Source organism: Topomyia yanbarensis, chromosome 2 (genome assembly GCF_030247195.1).
Source record: "Topomyia yanbarensis strain Yona2022 chromosome 2, ASM3024719v1, whole genome shotgun sequence".
Classification (NCBI taxonomy): Eukaryota; Metazoa; Arthropoda; class Insecta; order Diptera; family Culicidae; genus Topomyia; species Topomyia yanbarensis.
In genome coordinates this window covers 122,452,210-122,476,066 of record NC_080671.1, presented here as the reverse complement: position 1 = coordinate 122,476,066, position 23,857 = coordinate 122,452,210, and the positions used below count along the sequence as shown (strand labels likewise).

The following is a 23,857-nucleotide window of genomic DNA, read 5'->3' as shown; positions in this document are numbered from 1 at the left end:
AGCACGAGACGTCTGCTATCTACTGTTTCGTCATCGATACTGCTATATGGGGTTCCAACTTGGGGTGTGGTGCTGAAAACCAAGAGGAACCGCGAAAAGCCAAACAGGACGCTCCGGCAGATGTCCGTATGAATCACGAGCGTCTATACAATAATATCGTCGAAGACAGTATGCGTTAATAACGGGATGATCCCCATCTGCATCACCGTGGCGTAGGATATCGAGTGCTACATTCGGAGAAACACCAGAAACGTGAGGAAGATTGTGAGAATCGATTCGATGACGAGGTGGCTGCAGAAATGGGACAATACGGAGAAGGGAAGGTCAACCTACCGGCTCATCCCAAATCTGTCGACGTGGGTCAATAGAAAGCACCAAGAGGGGAACTTCCACCAGACACAGCTCCTGTCGAACCACGGATGGTTTAGGAAGTATCTTCATCGGGTCGGACACTCAACGTCATCATTATGCCCGGAGTATGAGAATGTCGAGAAGACACCGGAACATGTGGTCTTCGAATGTTCAAGGATCAAAGCGACGCGCTGGGATTTGATTGAAATGGGAGGAACAGACATCAACCCGGGTTATGTCGTTTACAGAATGACAAACGATGTAAACATGTGGAATGCGGTGTGGTGATGCAGATCATGATCGACTTGCAGCGAAAATGGCGTGATGAACAGCGAGCAACGGTTACGGGAGAGCAATTACCACCGGGAAACTCTTCACCGAAGTAGGCTAGATGCATCGCCGGGAACTAGTCGAGTAGACTGCGATAGAGCACCGGGTAACATCGGAGGAGCAAGATGCAGCACGAGACGTCTACTGGCGGGTATCTCATCCTCAATGCTGTGGTATGGCTAAGCTGACCAGCTCTGTTGAAACAATCCGGACACCATGCGGACAGTGTGGATGACTGTGGAGAACTGTATGGATTTCTTCGTTAGAGATATTCAGTTTAGGTCTGGCGTAACGGGCCTGGACTGAACTCAAAGAGGAACCGGATGAAGTAGACAAGCACGTTTCGCCTAATGGCTGTTCGTGTCGTGAACGCGTACAGAACGATATCGTCGAAGGCGGTACGCGCAAGTGCCGGGATGATTCACTCTAGCTGAGAACGTGGAATTCTACCAGCGGAGGAATACACGAAATGCAAGGAGACTGGTCCGAGCGGACTCGTTGGCTAAATGGCAGCAAGAGTGGGAGAACGCGGAGAAAGGAAGATGGACCCACCAACTCATCCTAAATGTATCGGTGTGGGTGCATAGAAAGCATGACGAGGTGAACTTCTTTTGACTCGGTTTGTCCTTCCGGAAGTACCTCCATCGGTTTCGACAAGCATCGTCACGCTTTTTCCCGGAGTGTGTGAACGTGTAAGAGATGCCGGAACACGTAGTCCTCGAAAGCCCTAGATTCGAAGAAGTTCGAAGGGGTATGCCCGGCGTGACAGTTGACAATATCGTCGAAAAGATGCCCCACGGGGAGCATATCTGAGATGCGGTCTACAGAGCAGTGTCGAGTATATTCTTTGAGCTGCACTGGAAGAAAGGAAGATACTAAAAAATCAGCGCCACCGAATGGAATGCTGTCGTGAAACAAATCGGGTTCGGGAAAAATTTAGCCGCCGGAGAACTCTCCTCCGGAGTAGACTAGATCTACCGCCGGGGACTAGTTCGAGTAGATCGTGTCGGACAGCCAGCAGCGGGTAGTTGGGGCACCAGTGAACCCACAGCTACGCTCCACCTGGAATCGCTGAACAGACCTTAGCACCTACTGAGTGACCCGTTGAGTAGGCTAGGCTCATCGCCAGGGACTAGATCGCGTAAATCGGAACGAAGCGGGGAGTTAATGGGCTCACGAAAACAAGCGAGGAAATCACAGTAGGGTGGATTCTAATTTGACTGTGAGCTAATTGGTTCACGACATCGCTATCGAGAGAAATTCCGCCACCGGGGAAGTCTCGGTCGGAGTAGAGTACTTTCATTGCCGGATAATATCCGAGTAGATCTCGATGAAGTTGGGAGCTGAATTGCTGAAGAAAGCAGGTATCAGTGTCGGGAAAAATTCCTCCTTCGGGGAGCTCTCAGTCGGAATAGAATGAGTTCACCGCCGGGGACTATCCGCGTAGATCATAATAAGGAAGGGGACTGAATGACTCACTGAAACAGCAACAAAAAGAGGTGCGACGAAAGCACAACAAGCACTCCACGAAGTAATGTCTTGATGCAGATTCGTGGGAAAGACGAGCGAATAAAGAGTAAGGAGTGTTTAGTGATTAGGCACTAAAGCGAGTCGTGAGCCCAACGCAGTGCCAATCCCTAATAAATATCTTATCATTCAAGAGCCTAACGACCTATTCGGGGTATCATCCAAACAATATGTGGAATCGTTGGACTATTTGGGTTAAAGTTCGTGTATAATATTTTTTATTAGGGATACGTTACAGTTTTTCAAAACATTCTATAATAAAAAAAAACAGTTAAGAAATGGGAATAAAGCAGAGGAATTGCTGTGGAAAGTTTACATTTCTTTTGGGCAAAACTCGTCATCGTCTGTCATCAAAATAACAAACAACTTTCATGTCCTATACTTATAGGTTATGTTTAATTAAACTTTTTATTGGTCAAATAACCTATTGATCTAAACAGGAGAAATGCTATACAATTCGCAAAAATTAGTGTGCGATTCAGTTGAATAACGTAGCTTTTAATCTAAATGTAATACATGAATCCATATCTTAACACGAATTGGCACAAGGTCAGCATATCGCTCTTTCGATGCAATTCCAGAAGACGTCTTAACTTACAACTCAGTAGCACTTTGTGGGATGGGTCTTTACAAATAATACTATGAAATATGAATATTTCCAATACGTTCGACATAAACTTAACAGTTAAAAATCACTTAGGAATGCTATCATTGTTTTTTGTTTTCTGTCTCCAAGGACCGAGAATTGAAGAGACTTGTCGCTTCTCATCCTCGTCTTATTCCAAAAAAACCAGACGATCCTGTCAAATACAAGTGTCTCCTCCGAATTCTCTCGCATATCCGTAACAATTACATAATAATACTTTCTCACGTCTAACGTGCGTCTAAAAATCACTGTTCTCATTAGTGGTTGATATTGCCTCTGCAACTTAGGATCCAGCTTTTCCGTGCAATCTAATCATGATCACCGAAAGTGTGAATAATCTCCTTCAGACTGGTGCTTGTTCCCGCGACAAGCCCGAAGACGGCAATGATACCTATCACGAGATTCTTGCCGACCATCCAAGCCTTCTGCAGACCGTGCCGTTCGTGCCAGTAGGTACAGGTTTGAATCAGTGCCGGGAAGGCAATTCCCAGCGCCGACAAACAGAGGGCTCCGAACAGGGAAATGAATAGCTCCAGATTCGGGATGGCCACCGCCAAGAGGACTGCAAGTAGTTATTCGATTTGGTTCCATATTATGTGAATGTTGCTAGTTTACAATGACGAACTTACATGTGATCAAAACCAGAACGGTACGAACCACGTACTCGTAGAAGGTGCTACGCGGAGAATCTCCTAAATGTTTCTTGGCATAATCGTTCCAGGTTATGTCGATGGCCACGTAACATGCCAACCCATGAGTGATGTAGATTGCGAACGCCAGCATTCCCTTTACGCACTGAGCCAGTCTGTTGAACGAATAGAAGCGAATGGTTATTTGATGGATCAATAAAAACTAATGATAATATTGACAATATACACTCACATTTCCTGTTCCGGTAGATTGAGCGTGATCGAGCCCTTCGATTCCGGTCCGTAGTTCAGGTAACCGAAGAAACCCATTCCAACGTACAGGAACACAATCAGCACCATTGCTTTGTTCAGCACACCAAAGTTGCCACCAAACTTCTTCGGTGTCTTCATCTCATTCTCGAGGGGCAGAATCTAAAACATCCGAGCAGAAATAAAAAATAACATGATTGAAATAGACTGCAAACGAAAGCATTTGGCATCAGTAGCCGCTACTTACCACGCCGATGGCCTCCAGGGCAAACAGCACCGTTCCGAAGAATAGCGGAAATTCCATAACATTTCCCACCGCTTCGCGTCCCACGAACGACACCGGTTCGCGGAAAATGTAGTACAGAATAATGGCAAACGATACCAGCGTGATGAAATTAGCGAGCGTCGAGAACGGTGCCAAAAATTTTAGATTCCGAACCTGTGGATGGGTTGAAGGTTGAGTATTAGTGAGCGAATCGTGTTGTCTGAAGCTGATGAACACAGTTGCAGTATGTGTTTGCCATCCCACTTCCACTAAGTACAAACAAATATTCAACATGGGCAATGCACTTTAAAAAGTAGCGGTTTAATAATATCAATCACGATTCGTGTGAGAGAAAGATACTATTTCCGAATGCACTTCCGGCGGGCGGGGGGTCGGACAGATTGCTTAATGTGTGTTGCGTTCGGAAATGACTTTCAAAAATTGGTCGTCGATCTAAAAAAAATATTTTCAGTGACGCATAACCATGATATTAAAATAAGGCAATGGCTTATATCTCGAGTACTTTTTCAAATGGACGTAAGTAACATTGAGAGCCTCTCTTTATTTACTTTCTCTTTCGTTTATTACGACGTCATTACAACACTTTGTACTAATTTTCCAGCACATATCGAAAGCCGACGGTTTTTACTACAATATTATGCAAAGAGTAGAGTAGTAAATGTTGAAATGGCCGAGTAATGAACAGAAGAGAAAGACCTCAAAGAGAATCTCTCATTGTTACTTACGTCCATTTGAAAAAGTACTCGAGATATGTTACGAATTGTCAACTCAACTGTGTTACTAATTACTCTCCCTAATTAATGATTATCATAGCACCACTCCCCTATTCAGCCAGAAGTTGTTTCAGTAGAGCTACCGACACAGAATCCTTCCAATTCTCGGTACGAGCAAGCCTGAGTAATTTGGCAAAAACGAAGAGTGAAGCCAATTTTTAACAAAATTATTATATTTCCAAATCAAGCCTGATAGTACTACCTATTTAGGATCGAGGCACATGTGTAGGAGAAAGTGTGGTGTGGTGGACATTGCAGTAAAGGTGAACATTTTGCGTATCTTCACAACTACAAAATTCAGTATAAAGTTAATGATACCAACTGATTACTTTTCTAGAATACTTCAAATGTTCTAAGACACAATAAGCTGACAAATATGTGAACAAAACTATTCTTTATAAGTAGAAAATGTTACAATAGAGGGACCCCATTTAGACATTTAAACATGCAACAATGTTGGAAAATATTGCTCGAAGGTTGCATTACTGTATGGAAATTGACTAAACAAACAAACAGTCCTGGTAATGCCTAATTTTTTTTTGAAGACGATATTTATTTCAACCAAAATACCTTATACCAAACCTTCCATAAGTCACGTAAAAAATTAAAAGCCTTGTGCACGTTACATTCATTTGATAATAAATCGAAAACTGTAGCATATAGAATCAAATGATGTTCTACAAAGTCATAAAGCAAGAAAAACTTCAAGCACTGTTTTGTTCTAAATTACCCCGTAAGGGGCCCGTGGGGGCATTAGGGCATCGCAAAAAAAATTTTTTTTGAATTCTCAAGCCCCTCATATTGTAACAAATGTAACAATTCTAGACTCCCGCCCACATCGCCTAAATTTTTTGAAATTGATGCCATGGGAAAATATGGAGGAAAAATATATTAACTGCCATAACTTTTAAAGTAGCAATCAGAAATTTACAATTTATATCTCTTTTTAAAGGAAATAACCTCAGTACTTGAATAAAGATACTTTTACTTCTAGAAAAATACGGGAAAGTGGGGTACTGGGTTATTTTGGCCCCAAAATCCCCTATTTTTATTAATTTTTCTGCTCCGTTATGCAAATCATACATATTTTGCAGTTTTTCATGTGAAAAAATCTCAGAAATTGAACGGAACCTTTCTGACCTTTGTCCGAATACGAGGGTTATAGGGCCTTTTGTCGTTCATATTAAGTTTTATCATTTTTTCGTGCATGTATCTCTATTATTCTTCACTCAATTTTTTATAAATTGTACCTTGTTGAACTTAAAAAATCTTTAGGAATAAAAAAAAGATTCGTTGTCGGTAAAATTCAGAAGCATCAAATTATCTGACATTTAGTCTCGATTTTATATTTTTATCGTAAAATCTCTCATATAACCTCCATTTAAAAATAAAAATCTTATTTAATTCACTACTTTTTGTGTAAAATACGCTTAGGAATTACATGAGAAGAAATTCATTCCTGGAAAAATAGGGGAAGTTGAGGTATTAGGTCATTTAATGAAAAAAGGTGATGTGCAGAGTTAATGTCAAAAAATTTGATGTTTGTGAATTTTACCGGTATCGAATATATTTTTGCTGCATTCCTAAGAATTTTTCTCGTTCAACAAGTTACATGAAATTGATGGAAAAATAATAGAGATATATGCATGAGAAAATTATAAAATTTAATATGAATGACAAAAATCGCTATAACCCCAATTTTTGAGATTTTTACACATTAGAAAAACTGCAAAATATGTATGATTTGCATCACGGTGAAGAAAAATTATTAAAAATAGGTGTACACTACTTTCCCGTAAAAAGTTCCTTTAAAAAGAAGTATAAATTGCAATTTCCTGATTGCTACTTCAAAATTTATAGCATTTAATATATTTTTGCTCGATATTTTCCCATAGTTTCAATTTTAAAAATTTCAAGCGAAGTAGGCGGGAATCTAGAATTGTCCAAATGATATGAAATTTGGCATCTGAGCTTACTTTGACAGTTGTCACCAGTGGCGTAGTAAGAAAATTTTTCGGGGGAGGGGATATGAATTTTTTTTGTATATATATATGAAAAAATGTTCAAAAACATTCTGAGCAGGAAAAAAATGTTCAAAACCAACAACTCAGGGAACGGCTTTGGGTAGTCAAGGTAGCAAAGCTAGCTGTTGGTATAGAATTAATGCTCTTCCCCTACGAGGACAATCTGGGCGGCAAACTTCAGACTTCGTTGTTGAGCTTCCGACTGGTTCGCGAACTACTCGGTCTAGTCCCCGACGATAGATCTAGCCTACTCCGACGAAAAGTTTCCCGGCGAGAGAAGTTCGAAAGCGAGCCAACCAGCCAGATGCTACGGTCAGTTCGGCGATTCCGGTAGATCCGGTTTGCTGGAGCCCCGGCGCGGCTGGTGGTGTATCGTCGCGATCTACGCGGTCTCGTTCACGGCGGTGAATCTGACTGTACGCTGACGGAGAGGTCCCAGACGAAAGAAGTTCTCCCGATACCGATTCTTCAGTACTATAACTTCTTGAGCCCTTTGGCTCCGTGACCGGTGCCATTTAGCACCGCAACTCCTTTAAGCCCTTTAGTTCTCTTCTTGGACCGTTTAGCACTACTTCCTTGATGATCCATTCAGCTCCTCGACTTGTTCGCGAACAACTCGGTCTAGTCCCCGATGATGGACCTGACCTACTCCGACAGAGAATTCCCCGGCGAGAGAAGTTCTCCCGAGATTGAGCTAATCAGCTAGGTGCCGAGGTCAGTTCGGCGATTCTGGTGAAGCAGGGTGTCCGGTGCACTGGTGCGCCGATGACCCGCGACTAGTGGTGTCTCGTCGCTGTCTACTCAGTCTAATCCCCAGCGGTGAATCTAGCTTACGGTAACGGAGAGTTCCCTGGCGAAAAAAGTTCTCCCAATATCGATTCTTCTTTGGTTTTCGCTATTTTTCTATCGGAAAAACCGGTGGGGTGCCGTGGTCGGTCTGACGAATCCGCATGGAGCGTGACGTCCGGTTCGCTGGCGTTTCGACGACTCATACTCGCTGCTCTGTTGCAGTCTACTCGACTAGTCCTCAGCGGTGAATCTAGCTTATTCCTGCGGAGAGTTCTCTGGCGCTGATTGCTCTCCCGAAACCGTTGTTCGCTGTCCATTCCGTTGTAAGACGGTCATGATCTACATCAGCGGTTCTCAACCTTTTTTGTACCACGGACTCCTTAGATATCACACTGGGTTGCCGCGGACCCCCACATCAATTTTGTATGCTATCAATATGTTATTTTCAATTTGTTAGGAAACATGACTTGAAATTTCAATATGCACTCGGAAAATATGTTTTTCTTCGCGGACTCCCAGCAATGACTTCGCGGCCCCCTAGAGGTCCGCGGACCCCAGGTTGAGAATCACTGATCTACATCATATCTCTGTTTACTGTGTTCCACGTCTTTACGTCGCTTGTCATTCTGTAGGCTACATTATCCGGGTTGATGTCCGGTCCTCCCGTTTTAAGTAGCTCCCTGCACGTCACTTCAAACCTCGGACATTCAAAGACGCTCCGGTGTCTCCTCCACGATCTCACACTCCAAGCACAGTGTTGACGTTGCCACCGATGAAGATACTCCTTAAGCAGCCGTGGCTCCGTAGGAGCTGTTTCAGGTGGAAGGTCATCTCTCCGTGCTTTCTATTGGCCCACGCCGACAGGTTTGGATGAGCCGGTAGGTCCACTTTCCTTTCTCCGTAGGAATAGCTCTTCAGGATCTGGCTCATTCTTTTGTGCCACGCTGCGGCATTGATCTATTCGAGGTTGCATGGCTCGGTGACTTCCCACACTTTGGCAGCAACATCAGTTTCTGCACCTTCCTCATTTCGGGGATTACCATCATCTAAAGACTTCAGCAGTAGCATCCTGAACATGTCCGGATACGCCAGGATCGCAGCTTTCAGCGCCACGTTTGGATATTCCATCCGGACCGGGGGTTTTCTTTGATTTTAGTCACATCGACGCTTCTTTGAGCTCGTCGTTAGTCACTTACCACTCGGCTGTGTTACCTCCTTCTTCTTCGTCGTACGCTGTCGGTGACCAGGTAGTTGAATCGTGATTCGGGAAGAGACCCTCAACGATTATCTTTAGTTTTCCCGGGTATATTTCAGCTGGTGTCGCAGACCCTCGTCTTCGTCATGACGACTCAGTACGCGTATCCCAGGGATTGGCGTTTATTTCTCAGCACAGCTACTTATGGCAATTGGCGTGCTAAGCTTGATCTCCCATTTTAAAGAATCCCTACCTTCTCGAAACGTCGCTTGCGCTCCTCTCTCACTCTCCGATCTTACGCTCTGAGCCCGCCTTCTGGATCTAAGACAAGCAGCGTGTAGCGTACTGTGCTACTCATTTAACCCATAATCTGCACGCCGTCTACTGCATGACCCTAGTTTTCGTGACATTGTAACGTCACAAGCCGTCACAATCCTTCTTGCCGCATCAACGTACTTGATTCCGTTGTTCGCCGAAGTAACTCAACAAAGAGGTTTCCGTTAAAGGCTTTCGTCTTCCACTTTAGCTTGCGGCCCGTCCTTCTTCGTGCTGCAGAATCGCCTGGTGGTCTCTATGGGGATACTTCTCTCACACTCTCCAGTCCATGTTCGCCGTCAGTCAAGGACTACAGAATGCGGCGAAATTTCTCTCGGTACCGATATCCGTTTCGTGAACCAATAAGCTCCCAGCTCCTCGCTGTGCCGCGATCTACTCGGCGGTTGAGCTAGCCTCCACAACGTGCCATCAGGTAGGTGTCGAGTCTGCAGCCAATTTTCACTACAAGAAAATATTTTCACAAGATAACTTTTGCAAATGAAACTTTCATTTCATTTAAAATTTTAGGCATATTTTTGTTTAACATATTGATTTTTTCAAAATTCTCCAAAATATTTGGGGGGGGGGGGTTCGTCCGTTGCGGCGATGGAGGTAGAAGAGGACAGGGATTGCGCGGAAAGTAAACTCGGAGAGCTGCAGAATAGTGGCTCGGTGGAGGATGTTGTGTCCTGCACTTTGTCCATTCTCAACTCTCCAGATAGAGACGAGGATCGGAAAGTGACCAAGGAGGACACAGACCAGTCCGGCGGAGCAACCGGTGGGTCGAACGACTCCGAGAATTAAATAAAAGGAACAGGAAGTCACTTGAGCGGAGCGGCGAAGAAACGCTATGGATAGCTGCTGAGAAACGGTCACAAACCCGCTGAAGCGCTAGAGTTGGCAAATGTAGATGATGAAAACAAAATTTGTTTAGTTTTTGTTCGACAACTGTGCGACTCCCTGTTAGCTCGTTACGCACGGGCCAATTCGCTCACTCATGCGTCGCACTGTCGGAGCAGAGAGTCACCTCTTCCTTCCAGATCGTGCTAATGTTGGAAAGTGTCCGTCATTGACTATATGCACATTCGTGATTCTTAAATATTCCATCAATTTAGGGCTTCTCAAATTAATATCAGTATTGACCAAAATGATGTGCTTGGCATTTAGATCACCGCCGATAAGAAGTGGGCACCGGTTTCTGACACCGATTGATACAATACTTTTGAAATCATCTCTTATGATTCATTATGCCAGCCGAAAAATATACTTTGTCTGTGATATAAACAGAACAGATTAACTGTGTTACACAATATTACGAACGCGCGAATTGCTAGATCGGAAATAAGAAATGCATTAGTATGTATGCACTCAGCATTTCACGTGTAATTATAATGCCATTTTGAAGGAAAACACCTAAGACGCCCTCGACTTTCCAACGTAGAAGTCGCCTATATGGAAATGAGACTCCCGATCCCCAGCTATAGAAGCTATGGAAGCTTTTCGTTGCTACAGAAAGCGAGATAAATCTATTGTTTATATACGTTTATGTTGTAGATTGATTAATTAATACTCGAAAAATTTTGGAGCGCTATACATTTCACCTCCAGTATTTGATGGAAGATCAAATTTTTTGGTACTATTTGGCATTGCAAACTAAAATCCAGAAAGGTTTCGTGAAAAACACATTTAACCGTTATATTGTGATTTGAGGATTTTAGCCTGCTTGTTTTTAAAAAAAATTACAGCGGGCGACTTAATTGATATAACTGATTTAAATAAATTTAACTAGCAATGAAATTGTAGTAAGTCGTAAGATGAAAAATGTTCAAAAAATGCATAAAAATTCGAAGAAAAAAAGGATTTTTACTTATTGATCTAATATGTCTGGTTGACCCGCTTGAGAAATTTTGACTCTCCTGTTTTCTCGAACCTCACTCGACATGAAAGCAAGAAACCAGTTGGCTATTCACTGAGACACCTCAACCCGCCAGATGCCACATTGTTTCTAGGCTGGTTTTGTGCGGAGAATGATGGTAGACATTTATTAACCTCATAGTGGACCTAAGACGAAACGACACCGACAGCGAAAAAAAAAATATATTTCAAATCAGTTATGGATTCTTGATGGGAAAATTTATAACTTGCATGTGTGATTATCATCTAGCGCCGCTTAATACTGCATTCGTTTCAGTAGTATACCCCCTACTTAAATGTTCTAGCTACCAAATGCATTCAAGACCAGTTCTGCAAATCACAGCGAAATATAAATATATGAGTATACTAACCCAGTTGATCAAGATCAAGGGCAGCAAGATGATCAGCATGTACAACCGCACGTCGGTGTCACTCTCCATGTAGTAGTCGGCGATGGCTTTAATATTAGATGAAACAAACACCACATACACGCAGCACGTGCCCAGCTGGTAGATCAGCAGAAAAACGTTGATGATATGTCTGCAAAACATATAGAGAAAAGTTCTTTTGGTGATTAATTTATGATACATCACCGGAATAGCACATTTGGTTTATGCATTAACTTACACAATACTGTTCGCCAGCGGTTTCAGCATATCGGGCCCCTCCTGTAGCGCGGTTTGTGTCACAGCTGGATAGTTTAGGCTAGGAACTTTTTTCCGCCGGCACAGCTCGAATTCAGCTTTAATCAGCAGGTGAATGCAGTAAGTGCACAGTATACCGATCAGCAGGGTACCGATGGCACCCACTAGCCAACCAGCGTGGTGAAATGCATTCGGCATCGCCAGAATGCCCGTTCCCAGGGAACCCTTCAGCAGGTGGATCAGCGTTTCATTGTTCGTCGTGGGATGCTCCACGTGCCGATGCTCGTACGGGTTGTAGTCCAGCTCGAGTCCGGGTTTTTTCTCCTGAATCTCCAGCACATAACTGTTGCTGCTGATGTTCTTTGCGTGGGCAGCTTTTTTGCTGCAAGTGACGATTGATTATTTGAGCTTACTTTACTACTTTACTTCTTTATACGAGCTTACCTATTTATTTCGTCATCTCCCACGAACGCCGTATTGCTGTGTCCTTTGTCTGCCGTCATCGTGGTTTGCCAGTCTAGAAATGGAAATTAATTTGAAATCGACATAAATTAATTTACAACTTGATAATTGATCACTAATAGACCTTATAATCTATATAAAATAATACTTTAAGTGTTTATCAATTGCTTATGTCGCAGCTTCGTAAAATAATATATTATCATATTTCTTTTTACTATTTGAGGGAGAGTCAATTTCTTCTTTTTTACTTGTTCTGGCAGCAGTCCATTAGCCAGCGATTGGCGAAGAATATACAATTATGAATATTGAATGCCTTAAAGCGTGGTATTTTTAATCGTGTATTTCAAAAACTTGAAAACGATTCATTTGTGCGTACGGTGTGTTACCTTTATTTTGTTTTTGCCCTTTTGCATTCGTTAACTCTAAAACGTTGAAAGTTGCCAAACCCACCGTGGCGAACGTTATAAACTACATTCGTTATGGAATTTGGGTTTCTACTTCGTCTCATCAGAATCACTAACTTAGTGACAGCACTAAGCTAGCGCCGGGTTGGCACTAGCTCCAAAAACAGAGACACTAATTGTGTTCATGAGCCAACCCCCAGTCAATAGTGATGTTTCTTGTGAAAAGGAGTTCATTTTTAAGCTATAAACCTTTGGTTTGGCTTAGCAAGCTAATGCAAGATGCAGTATGCTATATTTCTCCTTATTGAAGAAAAATTTGGGTAAAAACTAATTTTTCTCCACTAAGGAGAAAAATTAGTTTTTACTTCAATTTTTCTCCACTAAAGATAAATATAGCATAATGCGGTTAAAAAAGTGTTCGGGAAACGTCTGACGACTTCTGAAAGTCAGGATCAGGAGGAAAGTGAAATTACATGAGCATGACTATGAACATGATGGCCACACTATTCATAGTTGCTACTGCGTGATTGACTAGAACAAACGAAATTGTACTGTGAATCAACGAATGGAGCTATCCATCCTCAATGTACACGTTTCGAGTGTTCTATACCTATATAAATTTTGATAAGGGCGCCAGTCACGTCTTTACAGTCATCGAATGTTAGTGTAATGCACGTTGTTATGGCGACCGTGCATACCTCCGCGCATCCACGTTTGCCATGGAAAGAAGTAGTGGGATCGCGTAAAAAGTTGCACAAATTTGAATTAATCTTGATCAGTGATTCGATCTGTACAACTCTCAGAAGTGTCATCAAATTAATATAATATGGGCAGCCGGCTGCCGAGAATTTACGATAGATCGTTCATTAGATTAATTCGGAAATACTCAGTTTGCACAAAAATGTAACTTCAACTACGGAGAGCTCACTTTCGAGCGTGTGATTTAAGTTTAATTGAATCAGATGTGTTTTAATCGTGTGTAAAGTGCATGATTCTTTATTTTCACTGTATCGTTTAGGATATTTTCGGAAAATTTAAGACTAAGCATTTAATTATTAAAGGTGGAATCAGTTATAAACTTATCCATTAATATTACAACCAGGCTTCATTTTACTCATCGTTGCAACGAAGAGATAGAGAAATATTTTACCCGCATTTAACATGAGTTTTATTTTGGTGCGCATTTTTTGCCCAGTAACTAGGAGAGAAGAGAGAAACCACATGCTCTCATTACTGAATCCTCTTGCTTGTGACAGAGCAAACCTTTATTAGATGCTCTGCTTTTACCTCATCATAGTCTGGTGGAGCAACGGAGATAAATTGCTCAGTTGGCAGATGAGAATAAAATAGTTTTTGCTCTTTACCCCCAAGGGAACCAAATTTAGTTCGCTTCACATCAGTGTTCGAATATTTAACTCGGCTTTCATGATAAGTATCCAAGTTTTACCTTCTGGGAATAGTAAAGATGTTTGAATTGGCAGCTTCCACTTCAAAATCGCTGAACAACAGTAAGGGGTTACACCACTGTAGAGCTCGAACATTAAGGCATATTTCGGAATTTTTTCTTGGCACAATAAAAGGATGAGTTGAAATGTTGTTAAAAGGAATTTATAACATACTAGCTAATACCCATCGCGCGTTGCTGCGATTTTTAACGAAATAAGAGGAAAACACAATTTGTTCCAAAGCGCCATCCGGCGGACAGATAACCTCCAACTAATAGCACACAAACACGCCCCATACCAAATACCTACTGTGTGGAAATTTTTACGGAAATCGGTTAAGCCGTTTGGGAGACTATAAATCATATGCATACAAACATTGACTTTTATATATATATATATATATATATATATATATATATATATATATATATATATATATATATATATATATATATATATATATATATATATATATATATATATATATATATATATATATATATATATATATATATATATATATATATATATATATATATATATATATATATATATATATATATAGATAGATAGATAGATAGATAGATAGATGTATTGGATCAGAAAAATATTTTTTTCTAGTGATTTCATCACAAGATGGCAGCTGTGCAGCATTTCCCCCCATGCGAGTTTTCTAGGAAGAGGTCCACGGCCTGAAAACTATCTCCCGTAATTTTAAACCTACAGCCAAAAAATAGTTTTTCTGATTCCTTATGGCAGTGGCAAGCGACTTACGTAGGATTTTTTTCTCGATTTTTTTTTTTTTTGCTTTTTCGCGAAATGGTGTACTATTAAGTGAAAAAAATGCCGAAAATACCATTAAAATCGTACATACGTTGCTGGAGAAATCAATTTCGAATATGCTGTGAAAATTTCAAAACAATCAAAAGCCATTTGTTCGACTTGTATTTCCGGCCAACTCAAAAAGTGGGTTTGAGGTTTACACAGAAGGCGTTTCGGAAGAATTGATAATTTGAACATTTATATATCGGTATCGATTTTGTTGGCTATTTTCGGCAAATTTGAGACTAAGAGAAACGAAAGCAATGAAATTGAAAGACGGATAGGTATTCTAGAGCGAATCAGTTATAAACTTAGAACGGAAAACTAGAACTAGGCAGGCTCATATGGGCATGATCGAAAGGAAATGTGAAGAATTTTTTGCCTTCTGCAGAGTAGGAGTTGGGCGTTTCACCCAAGTCTACCGCATGGTCTATGGTAGAACATAACTCATCATCATGTTTTACCGCCGACGCCGACATTTCCTTTCGATCATGCCCATATGAGCCTGCCTAGTTCTAGTTTTCCGTTCTAAGTTTATAACTGATTCGCTCTAGAATACCTATCCGTCTTTCAATTTCATTGCTTTCGTTTCTCTTAGTCTCAAATTTGCCGAAAATAGCCAACAAAATCGATACAGTAGAAGCTTGCGGTAATTAAAACATAGTAACACATTTATATATCGTATTCGTCTTCCATTTTTTGGGATAAAATTTTTAACATCATAAAACCCATTTTAGACTAATAAGTACAAATTCGACTTTTTGAAAATTCTACTGTGGTGTAACCACTTAAATGCCTATTAGACTGATAAGATGATGAGACTATTTTCATCCTATTTATTTTATAACCCTACTCATTTGAAGCCTTTGGTTAAAGCAGCGTCTTTCTTCATCTCATTGCCGTAAATAGCAGGGTGAAAGTTAGGGCACTCGAATTAAGTTTTCGTTGCGTTTAAACCATTTTACCATTTTCCGCTGTAATACAATCTTTACCATAATAAAATCAACGTTGTCTTCAAATCATTCTCAAGGACATGCTTAATAAAAAGTGTCCTAATATTAGTGTAATGCTCAAATGTCTATTAATTTGCTCCACCAAACGTGCATAGATTACACACTTTATTTGAATTATTGAGTATTGGAAAATTTTACTTGGGTTTTCAACAGCAAGCCATTCGGTAGTCAATTTAGTAAACCAATTCTGTTACGAAACTCTCCGCAATATTCCCTTTTTATCCAAACGTCAAAAATACTCAGCAAATTTTCAGATGAGGATTGACTTGTTCAGTAATTTGATCATTAAATTTGACGAATTGGTAGTGGAAATTAATTTACCAGCTTTTAAAGGTTGTACAGAAAATTAAAATTTGAATAAAAGTAATCTTACATTTCCTGAATTTGATTACGAATTTTAGCCCGGAATTTCTAGCATAGCATAGCATAACACGAACACCTGCACAAATCGTAGATGGAGTTACAGAATTGAGCATATCCATTGTCATATCAGTTTTCGCCACGATTTCAATGACGTATACCCGCTCATTTCCGCACACCTGGCCACGTCCTTACAAGCGTTTTTATTTCGTAGTAGTCCTATCATCTACTTAAGGGAAACGCTCGGAGCCAAAACAGTTTCCATAGATGATGGAAATAATATAAGGCGAAAAAATGTAAATAATGTTGTAATTAAATGATCTATAATACTAATGACAAATACTTACAAACGCAACACTCCTCCAAAAAATATGGATAGAAGAAAATAAAAACATCATCAAGGAACATAATCTTTTCTTTCTTCTACTCGAGAACAAAGGAAATATCGGATTATTCTTGTCATCATGAGTAAAGTTGACAAAAAAGCTCTACTCCGACCCAACGCAGCGGTCGTTGACTTTAAATTTTGCTTAAAACGACCGAGTTTTAGTGAAGTGGAATACCTTCTGAAGGTAAAAATGCAACTTAGGCTTGCGGAAGTCTTGTACCTTCAGTATCATCATCTTCGCAATGTAGTGTTAATATCATTCAACACGTTAACACAAGCCGAGCGTTTCGATTTGAAGAACAACTTAAAACACGTGGTTGAAAGTGACAACGTTGGAATTAAGATTCCCGTATACATTGAGAATGATTATATAGATGTAAGGTTATATGACCTATCACCTCGTACCCCTCCTGAGCCAATTGCAAAATGCATGTCGCAATACGGAGAAGTAGAATCCGTTACACCTGATACTTGGAGAAACTTCTACCCCGGTACTCCTAACGGCGATTTTGTAGTGAGGATGCGGGTTGAAAGGCCTATTCCCAAGTAACGATTGAAGTTTTATAGCACGCTTCAAGTGCAATATAAGTTTTATCAATGGCTATAAAACTGCCATAAAGCCTCAATTGTTACTAGGGTTCCCTCCTACTTGGCAATAAAACTCAAAACTCACGGAACTACAATTATGCAAACTACGCTATGCACCCATGAGGGGCAAACTCCTACGTGCAAGTATTGTAATCAGACAGCTCATCATGGACAACCTTGCGCGGACGATGCAGAGGAAAATGCATCTCAACCGATTGCCAACTCAGTTTTCAATACCAATGCATGAACCACAAACGGTGGCCAAATTTGTGGCAGCTGTTCAGACCATAACGACAACCACAAAAGAATCATCCAGCACCCCAAAAGCAACTGTAAGAAACTTCGGCAACGAATGCAGTAACAATGACGACGGATTTACACTGATCAACAATAAGTGCAAGAAGCAAGGGAGAACTTCTGATCCCGGACAACAAGCCAGCTTCGACCGGGACGTGAAAAACAAGAGAGAATTAAATGACCCCCCTGGCGCTGTTTGCCAACAGACCTCGCGAAAAAAGGTCTCCGCTCACAATAAAAAGTTGCGCGCACGAGATCCAATTAATTAATTCTTGTTTGTATTTTTATTTTTACATGTATTGTAAACGTATAAAAGATCCACGGTTCCGTTAAGCTACCGCTATGAGCCGTGTCAAATAAACGAATTAAAAAAAATAATCTTTTCTTGACTTTGGTGCTCTACAGATGGCAAGAAATGCCTCTAAAAACCAGTGTCTTGACAAAATTACCAATTCGACCAAGGCAATTGTATTTTATATTACCCAAACACCTGGACAAGGATGTTATTCATTTCCAAACTACCATTTAAAATGCTTCTAAATAAGTTTTACGTTAAGAGTCAAATTCTTAAACTATACAAAAAAATGTGAGAGTAGAATTATTCACCGACATATCCATCCTCACTTTTTACTGTACACTGTTTTCACTGACTTTGACAGTTCTGGCCGTTCGAATTTCTACAAGATCATTTTAAGAGTGTAAACTATTTTATGTAGAAAAAAAAACGAAAAAAACCTGAATTTGTTGTTGCCTGTCATCCTCTAGCACGCGACCATGTTCCAGACTTCAATGACTCGGTATTTGATACACCAACATAACTTCATTTCACCATCGCCATCTCAGACAAAACTTCAATCACTTGGCTTGTAGAATTTTTGTATTTTAACCCTAGATCTTGTTCAGTTTCTGGAATATCACGAGGGGGGGGCGAAAAAAGTCCTAAAACAGTAATTTTTGATATTGGCAAAAATTAATAGCAGAGAAGAAAATTTTTCGCGTCAGTCACGTAAGGCTACTTAGATCCTTCTACGAATTTTAGCCTGGAGTTTCTGAACACAAAACATTCTCATTATCAAAAAAATTGCTTGTTCGCAAAAATCTTTAATAATAATTAATAAAGCCGAATTATTTCCACTTTTTCGCGATTGAATCTACACTTCCTTGCACTATCAGGCTTCTAATTATTATACTTGCGAGTCAAATCCTTTATCCAAAATCGTCATTGTCGGAATCTTCCATTTTTATCACTGCACGTGTGACTGTCCGTCGCTACAATAATTCTTCGAATGAATTCACTTTTTTTCATCAGCCTGCTGTGATTAAAAGCGTATTTTCACATTTTAAATTTTTTGTTATACCCGTTACCGTAACTCCAGTCGTGTATCGTTTCAGCGTTTAATTTAAGCACACGGGAAATTAGGGTAAATGTTCTAATTTACACTCAAGTAAATTTTTTTTATTATATTTCTTCGAATCCGCACGCTAGTATTCCTACAGTCATGTGTAAAATTGCCCTAGTCAAGGAATAAATACACCTCAAACATAATGACAACCACAAAAATCTCACTATTACTGCTTTCACTGGGTTCTGTTGAAAACTCATGGTTTTACGAAAGACTAAAAAGTATTCGCAATGTGCAAACACGTCGTGTTAATGTTTTTCTCCGAAAATGGCGAATTAACAGATGGTTTGTTGCACGTGTTTTGTATGTTTTTGACGAGACTCGATGATGTTTAACAACGGTGGATAATTTACTGAAAAAAGCAAAAGTAGTAATAAATTCAATTAAAAATATTCCAGGTTTTAGCAGCAAATTATTCGTAAATCTACCGAAGTCGCTGAAAAATGAATACGCGTTCGCATTTTTTTTAAATCAATTGCTGATCTCCGTTAAATATTTCTGTGAAAATCGTCAAATGAAATTACCGAACAACTTTGGGTTGGGTTAGTGTGTACATATAAATGTCTGGTTTGAATATGAAAAGCCTAAATAATATTATAAGAGTATTTGATATAAAATATCGCCATTCTGTTGTTTTCGAAACCATCTTATTTTATTGGCATTTTTTCAAACATGCTCTTTCTGTAACTGAGCATCTGATGAGGAACACTCCCTCTAGAATTGGGCGAGAATCAGAGTTAAAAATAATCGAAGTTCTTTTTTGACGGCTGAAAATGAACCTGATGCGACTCGTGGTGAATAGAAATAATATTCATTCAAATATCCATCCTTATTCATTCCGTTGAATATCGTACAATATATTCATTACACTAATTATCTAGGAAAATGTTTTCAAATGCCGGTAAAGCATATGAAACAACAATCATCATCGCTTACATTGTGCCAGGGCCTACTTTGATGCGTTTGATTCATTACTGTACGGTCGCTTCGTGTAATAATCGGAGACGAATGAAAATGTGCATGGATGAATGTGCGGTTTGTTCGTTTGACGTTTTCAGCTGCGTCACTGAATATTGAAAATGAATGCGGCTGAATATGATCAATTTTCATTCAATGAATTTGAATATTTTTAACTCTGGCGAGAATTAATACTTTCGCATGTCACCTGCGTGATAGAGAGATATGCGTGAACACAAAAAATCTCTTGGTTCTCGAGAACGTGTTCTCTCGCTTTCGGTGGGAGCTAGTAAACAGCCCCACTGCGTTTAACTGCTTGAAAAAGAGAAAATGAGCTAATATCGAGAGCAGTAAGGAAGCCTGATTACAACATAATCAGCGTGCACTTAATCATGTTTGACTTTTAACCTTTCAATTCTTTAGTACTCGCGTGTGAGCAGGTTTTTGAAAACGAAAATACAGGTACTTTAAGCTAATTAATACTCGGCCTCTTTCCGACCAGATATCAGTGAAAAAATGCCTTCTCCTGTAATATTGACAGCTCTGCTTCAGATGAAGCAACACTTCCGCATGTGCATGATCATAACGTATAGTCACCAACCAATGCGAACCAGAAGCCTATTCTTCCCATCCCGTCATGCAATACACCATTTACCATACAAAATTAAAATAAGAAAACAGTAACAGGTGATAGCTGTCCCAAAACAAAATCACGAAGCAGAAACCGTCGAGCCATGAAAATAAAAACCCGACGGAGAAACACGTGAATGTGCCAATTCCCCGATACGCGAAAAAACCCGTAGCGGCGCGCTTCCCCAACTCGATCGAACCGGTTCGAGCATTCGAACATCCACAACGGAAAGTTAGCGAGTGATCCAGGTAATCCGCGCGACTAATGCAACTCATGAATATTCAAAGCAGGTAGCTAGGTAGATAATATAGATTTTCGATTTTTACTTCTGGTCAGGTGCCAACGAATTTCACGCGTGACGCTGACGGGTGCTGGCCTGCGACGTTGATGCCAAAATGACGACGTTAGGAAAGTAAACAAATAATCAAATAATTTATTCAGTAGCAATCAAATGATGCCAAATGGCAATTTTCGTCACTCATCGGGGGACTTTCAGAGCAAGCGGGTTGTTTGGTTTGGTCAGCTGAAAAGAAACCTGCGAAATGTCTCAAGTGGAACTGGATTCCGATGCTAATGGAAGGCGGAATATGACGGAAGAGCTGAACGCGAAAAATCTGACCATGTTCTGGTTCTTCCAATGGATTTTTCAATTGTCATGTTCCTGAAGCAACGTTGATCTGGGCATAGCAAGGCTACGCGGTTGACCTTCGCAGAATGAAATATTGATGCTGAAACTAGTCTTTCTGACGCCAGAGATTCCTTTCGGCTTCCTCCTCCACACGGAATGACGTCAATTGTTTCCTTTTCTCTTGGCATGCGACTGGCAATGAAATCGTGAAAGAATCATTTTAACTATATGTAACATATGCCTATTTATAACCTTATATAAATGAATATTTTTAGGTACATTTTTACACTTCTATTACTCTAGTTTACAAGAAATATTATACCTCGAGAAAAAAAATTTCTAGCCTAATTTTAGGTCGCTAAACACGAAAACAATATTCATTTTTTGCCTTTCTCATATAGAAAGGTTATGCAATGGCTCCAAAAACCGACTTTGTAACCGAGGCCCGGAGGGTCGAGTGTCATATACTATTCGACTCAGTTCGTTGAGATTGGGAAATGTCTGTGTGTATGTGTGTGTGTATGTATGTGTGTATGTGCAGACATGTTAATAAAATGTCCACATCACTTTCTCGGAGATGTCTGAACCGATTCTCACAAACTTAGTCGCGAATGAAAGGTAAAATGTTATCATCGGCTGCTATTGAATTTCATTTTGATCCGACACCTGGTTCCTGATATAAGAGTTGAAGAGTACGGTTATATTGCAAATCTTGTTATAATTTGTCCACATCGGTTTCTCGCAATTTTCTGAACCTATTATCACAAACTTAGTCGTAAATGAAAGGTACAACGTGGGTTCGACCTCTAGTTCCTGAATTACAGGATGATGAAAATCTCGATTTCAATGGATAATGCGATGACTTATAAAGGTGAATTTTTTTCCAAAATGTGGGCCCAACTGCTTGGATTTGTAGTTCTTGGTCACTAACAGTCATTCAAATTATTATTTATCACACTAGATTCTAAAAAAATTCTTCTATCCTTGATTTGTTATAAAAAAATAACTATAAATATGCATTTTTCAAAAACTCGAAAATTAGATTTTTTTATTTTGTTTGCTTGTAATCATAACAAATGTAAATTTTATCTACGCATATTATACAATTTCGGAAAGGGCACATCCATAACTTTCGAACTGTTTGTTACGATTGGATCTTTTTTGAAAGGAATATTGACAAATCGTCACTGTTGCGATTTTTAAAGTTTGAATATTTTGAACCTCATAAATGGTATAAACAATCCAAAGAAGACAATTGATGCTTCTATCTATTCTGTATTAATCTCTCAAATATTACGAAGATCGGTTGACTATGTTGCGAGTTTTTACTATCAGACCCGGCGGAACACCTTTTTCCAGAGTGGGTAGTAAGATTTAGAGTAATTTCTCCCCGTACTGACGAAATTTCAGCTATGGCGTGTGTAAGTGAAAATGAAAATTCCTTGATAACATCTGGTGGCTATTTGGAAACACTATTTGTTAACAGGGCTGTATGTCCGACGCTAAGCACCAATTACTCCATTCTTTTAAATTTCGTTGCATTAATTTTCCGTTCCCTGCTATAAAACCTTCCTTTCATGGGTGCTGAGGCCCGCATGATAGTGTTGACTAATGGGAAGGTATCTCCGACGACCGACATCCTTTCAGTCTTAGTGGAGGTCGATTTGAATATTTCTCCGATGGCAAAAATAATACCGTTAAGCCTCATTTTCGATGCAAATTATATCTAATTCAACCGGCCCATGGATCAAAGGCAAGCCATTTTATATCATGGATATATCGCGTGATGTAACCAAACAACACTCGACCGTGTGCGAAAAAGTATTTTGTCTACGTACCCGCCTGGGAAGTAGAGATTGATGGTTTAGTCTGTGAGAAGGGCCCTAATTGCGAAATAGGGGGTAGCTCCTTCCAGATCCCTGTGCTGCAGTCAGTGAATATTCTGGTATGCAAGCAATCGCGCTCAGCAAAAAATTAGGAGTATAAGAAAATTTATTTTCATCAGCCTCGAGCCTTTGCCGGAGTTGTTCTTCCAAAATTTGTTCTTTTGAACGGGGTTCGTCTATTTGCTCGTCTTTTTGTATCGCGGGCTTGAACTGCCGTCGTTGCAAACAATGGGATCATTGTATAAATAAGGCATGGTGTGGAAAATGCGGAGAGAATCAAGAAAACTTTTTCTTCTGTGGAGAGACTCCGAATGAACTGTCGACATATCTACCTATATATACAAAAATCAAAGTTTGTATGTATGTATGATTTATAGACTCCCAAACGGTTTAACCGATTTCCGTAAAAATTTATACACAGTAGGTATTTGTTATGGGGCGTGTTTGTATGCTACTAGTTGGGGATTATCTGCCCGCCAGATGGCGCTTTGGAACAAATTGTTTTTTCCTCCTATTTCGTTGAAAATCGCAGCAACGCGCGATGGGTATTAGCTAGTCCCGCATATGAATTATACGGAGAAAACTGAAGCATTCTTTTGAGAAACACTTGGAAAAATGTTAAAGAAAGCACCGGCCACGACTAATTTCAACGCCTCCTTGTTCACTAAAGAGTGAGATTTTGACAATCTCGTTGAGGGAACATCTTCTAATGTGCCTATAAGTTTTCGAAAGAGGAGAATCATTTCCTCCCCTAAGATTCCTCGTAAAGGCCTGAAAGTGTCCCTTGATGGGTGCTGCTATAAAACCGAAGTAAATGCCTCATGGTCTCGGAAAGCCCACATGGGACATCCAAAACTCTATATTTCAGTGTTATTATTTT

At 40.1% G+C, this 23,857-nt stretch overlaps 1 protein-coding gene across 1 annotated transcript in view; it reads right to left on the bottom strand.

The window, feature by feature from the left end:
- Window positions 1-2,575: 2,575 nt before the first annotated feature.
- Window positions 2,576-23,857, bottom strand: part of LOC131680104 (proton-coupled amino acid transporter-like protein CG1139) — a 122,108-nt gene continuing 100,826 nt past the window's right edge. The window contains exons 2-8 of the mRNA XM_058960825.1: window positions 12,138-12,210; window positions 11,677-12,075; window positions 11,421-11,589; window positions 4,001-4,192; window positions 3,737-3,915; window positions 3,484-3,659; window positions 2,576-3,416 (exon numbers count right to left, since the gene is read on the bottom strand). Of these exons, the coding sequence (XP_058816808.1) occupies window positions 3,163-3,416; window positions 3,484-3,659; window positions 3,737-3,915; window positions 4,001-4,192; window positions 11,421-11,589; window positions 11,677-12,075; window positions 12,138-12,196 (1,428 nt within the window). The 5' untranslated portion in view covers window positions 12,197-12,210 and the 3' untranslated portion in view covers window positions 2,576-3,162. The remainder of the gene's footprint in view (window positions 3,417-3,483; window positions 3,660-3,736; window positions 3,916-4,000; window positions 4,193-11,420; window positions 11,590-11,676; window positions 12,076-12,137; window positions 12,211-23,857) is intronic.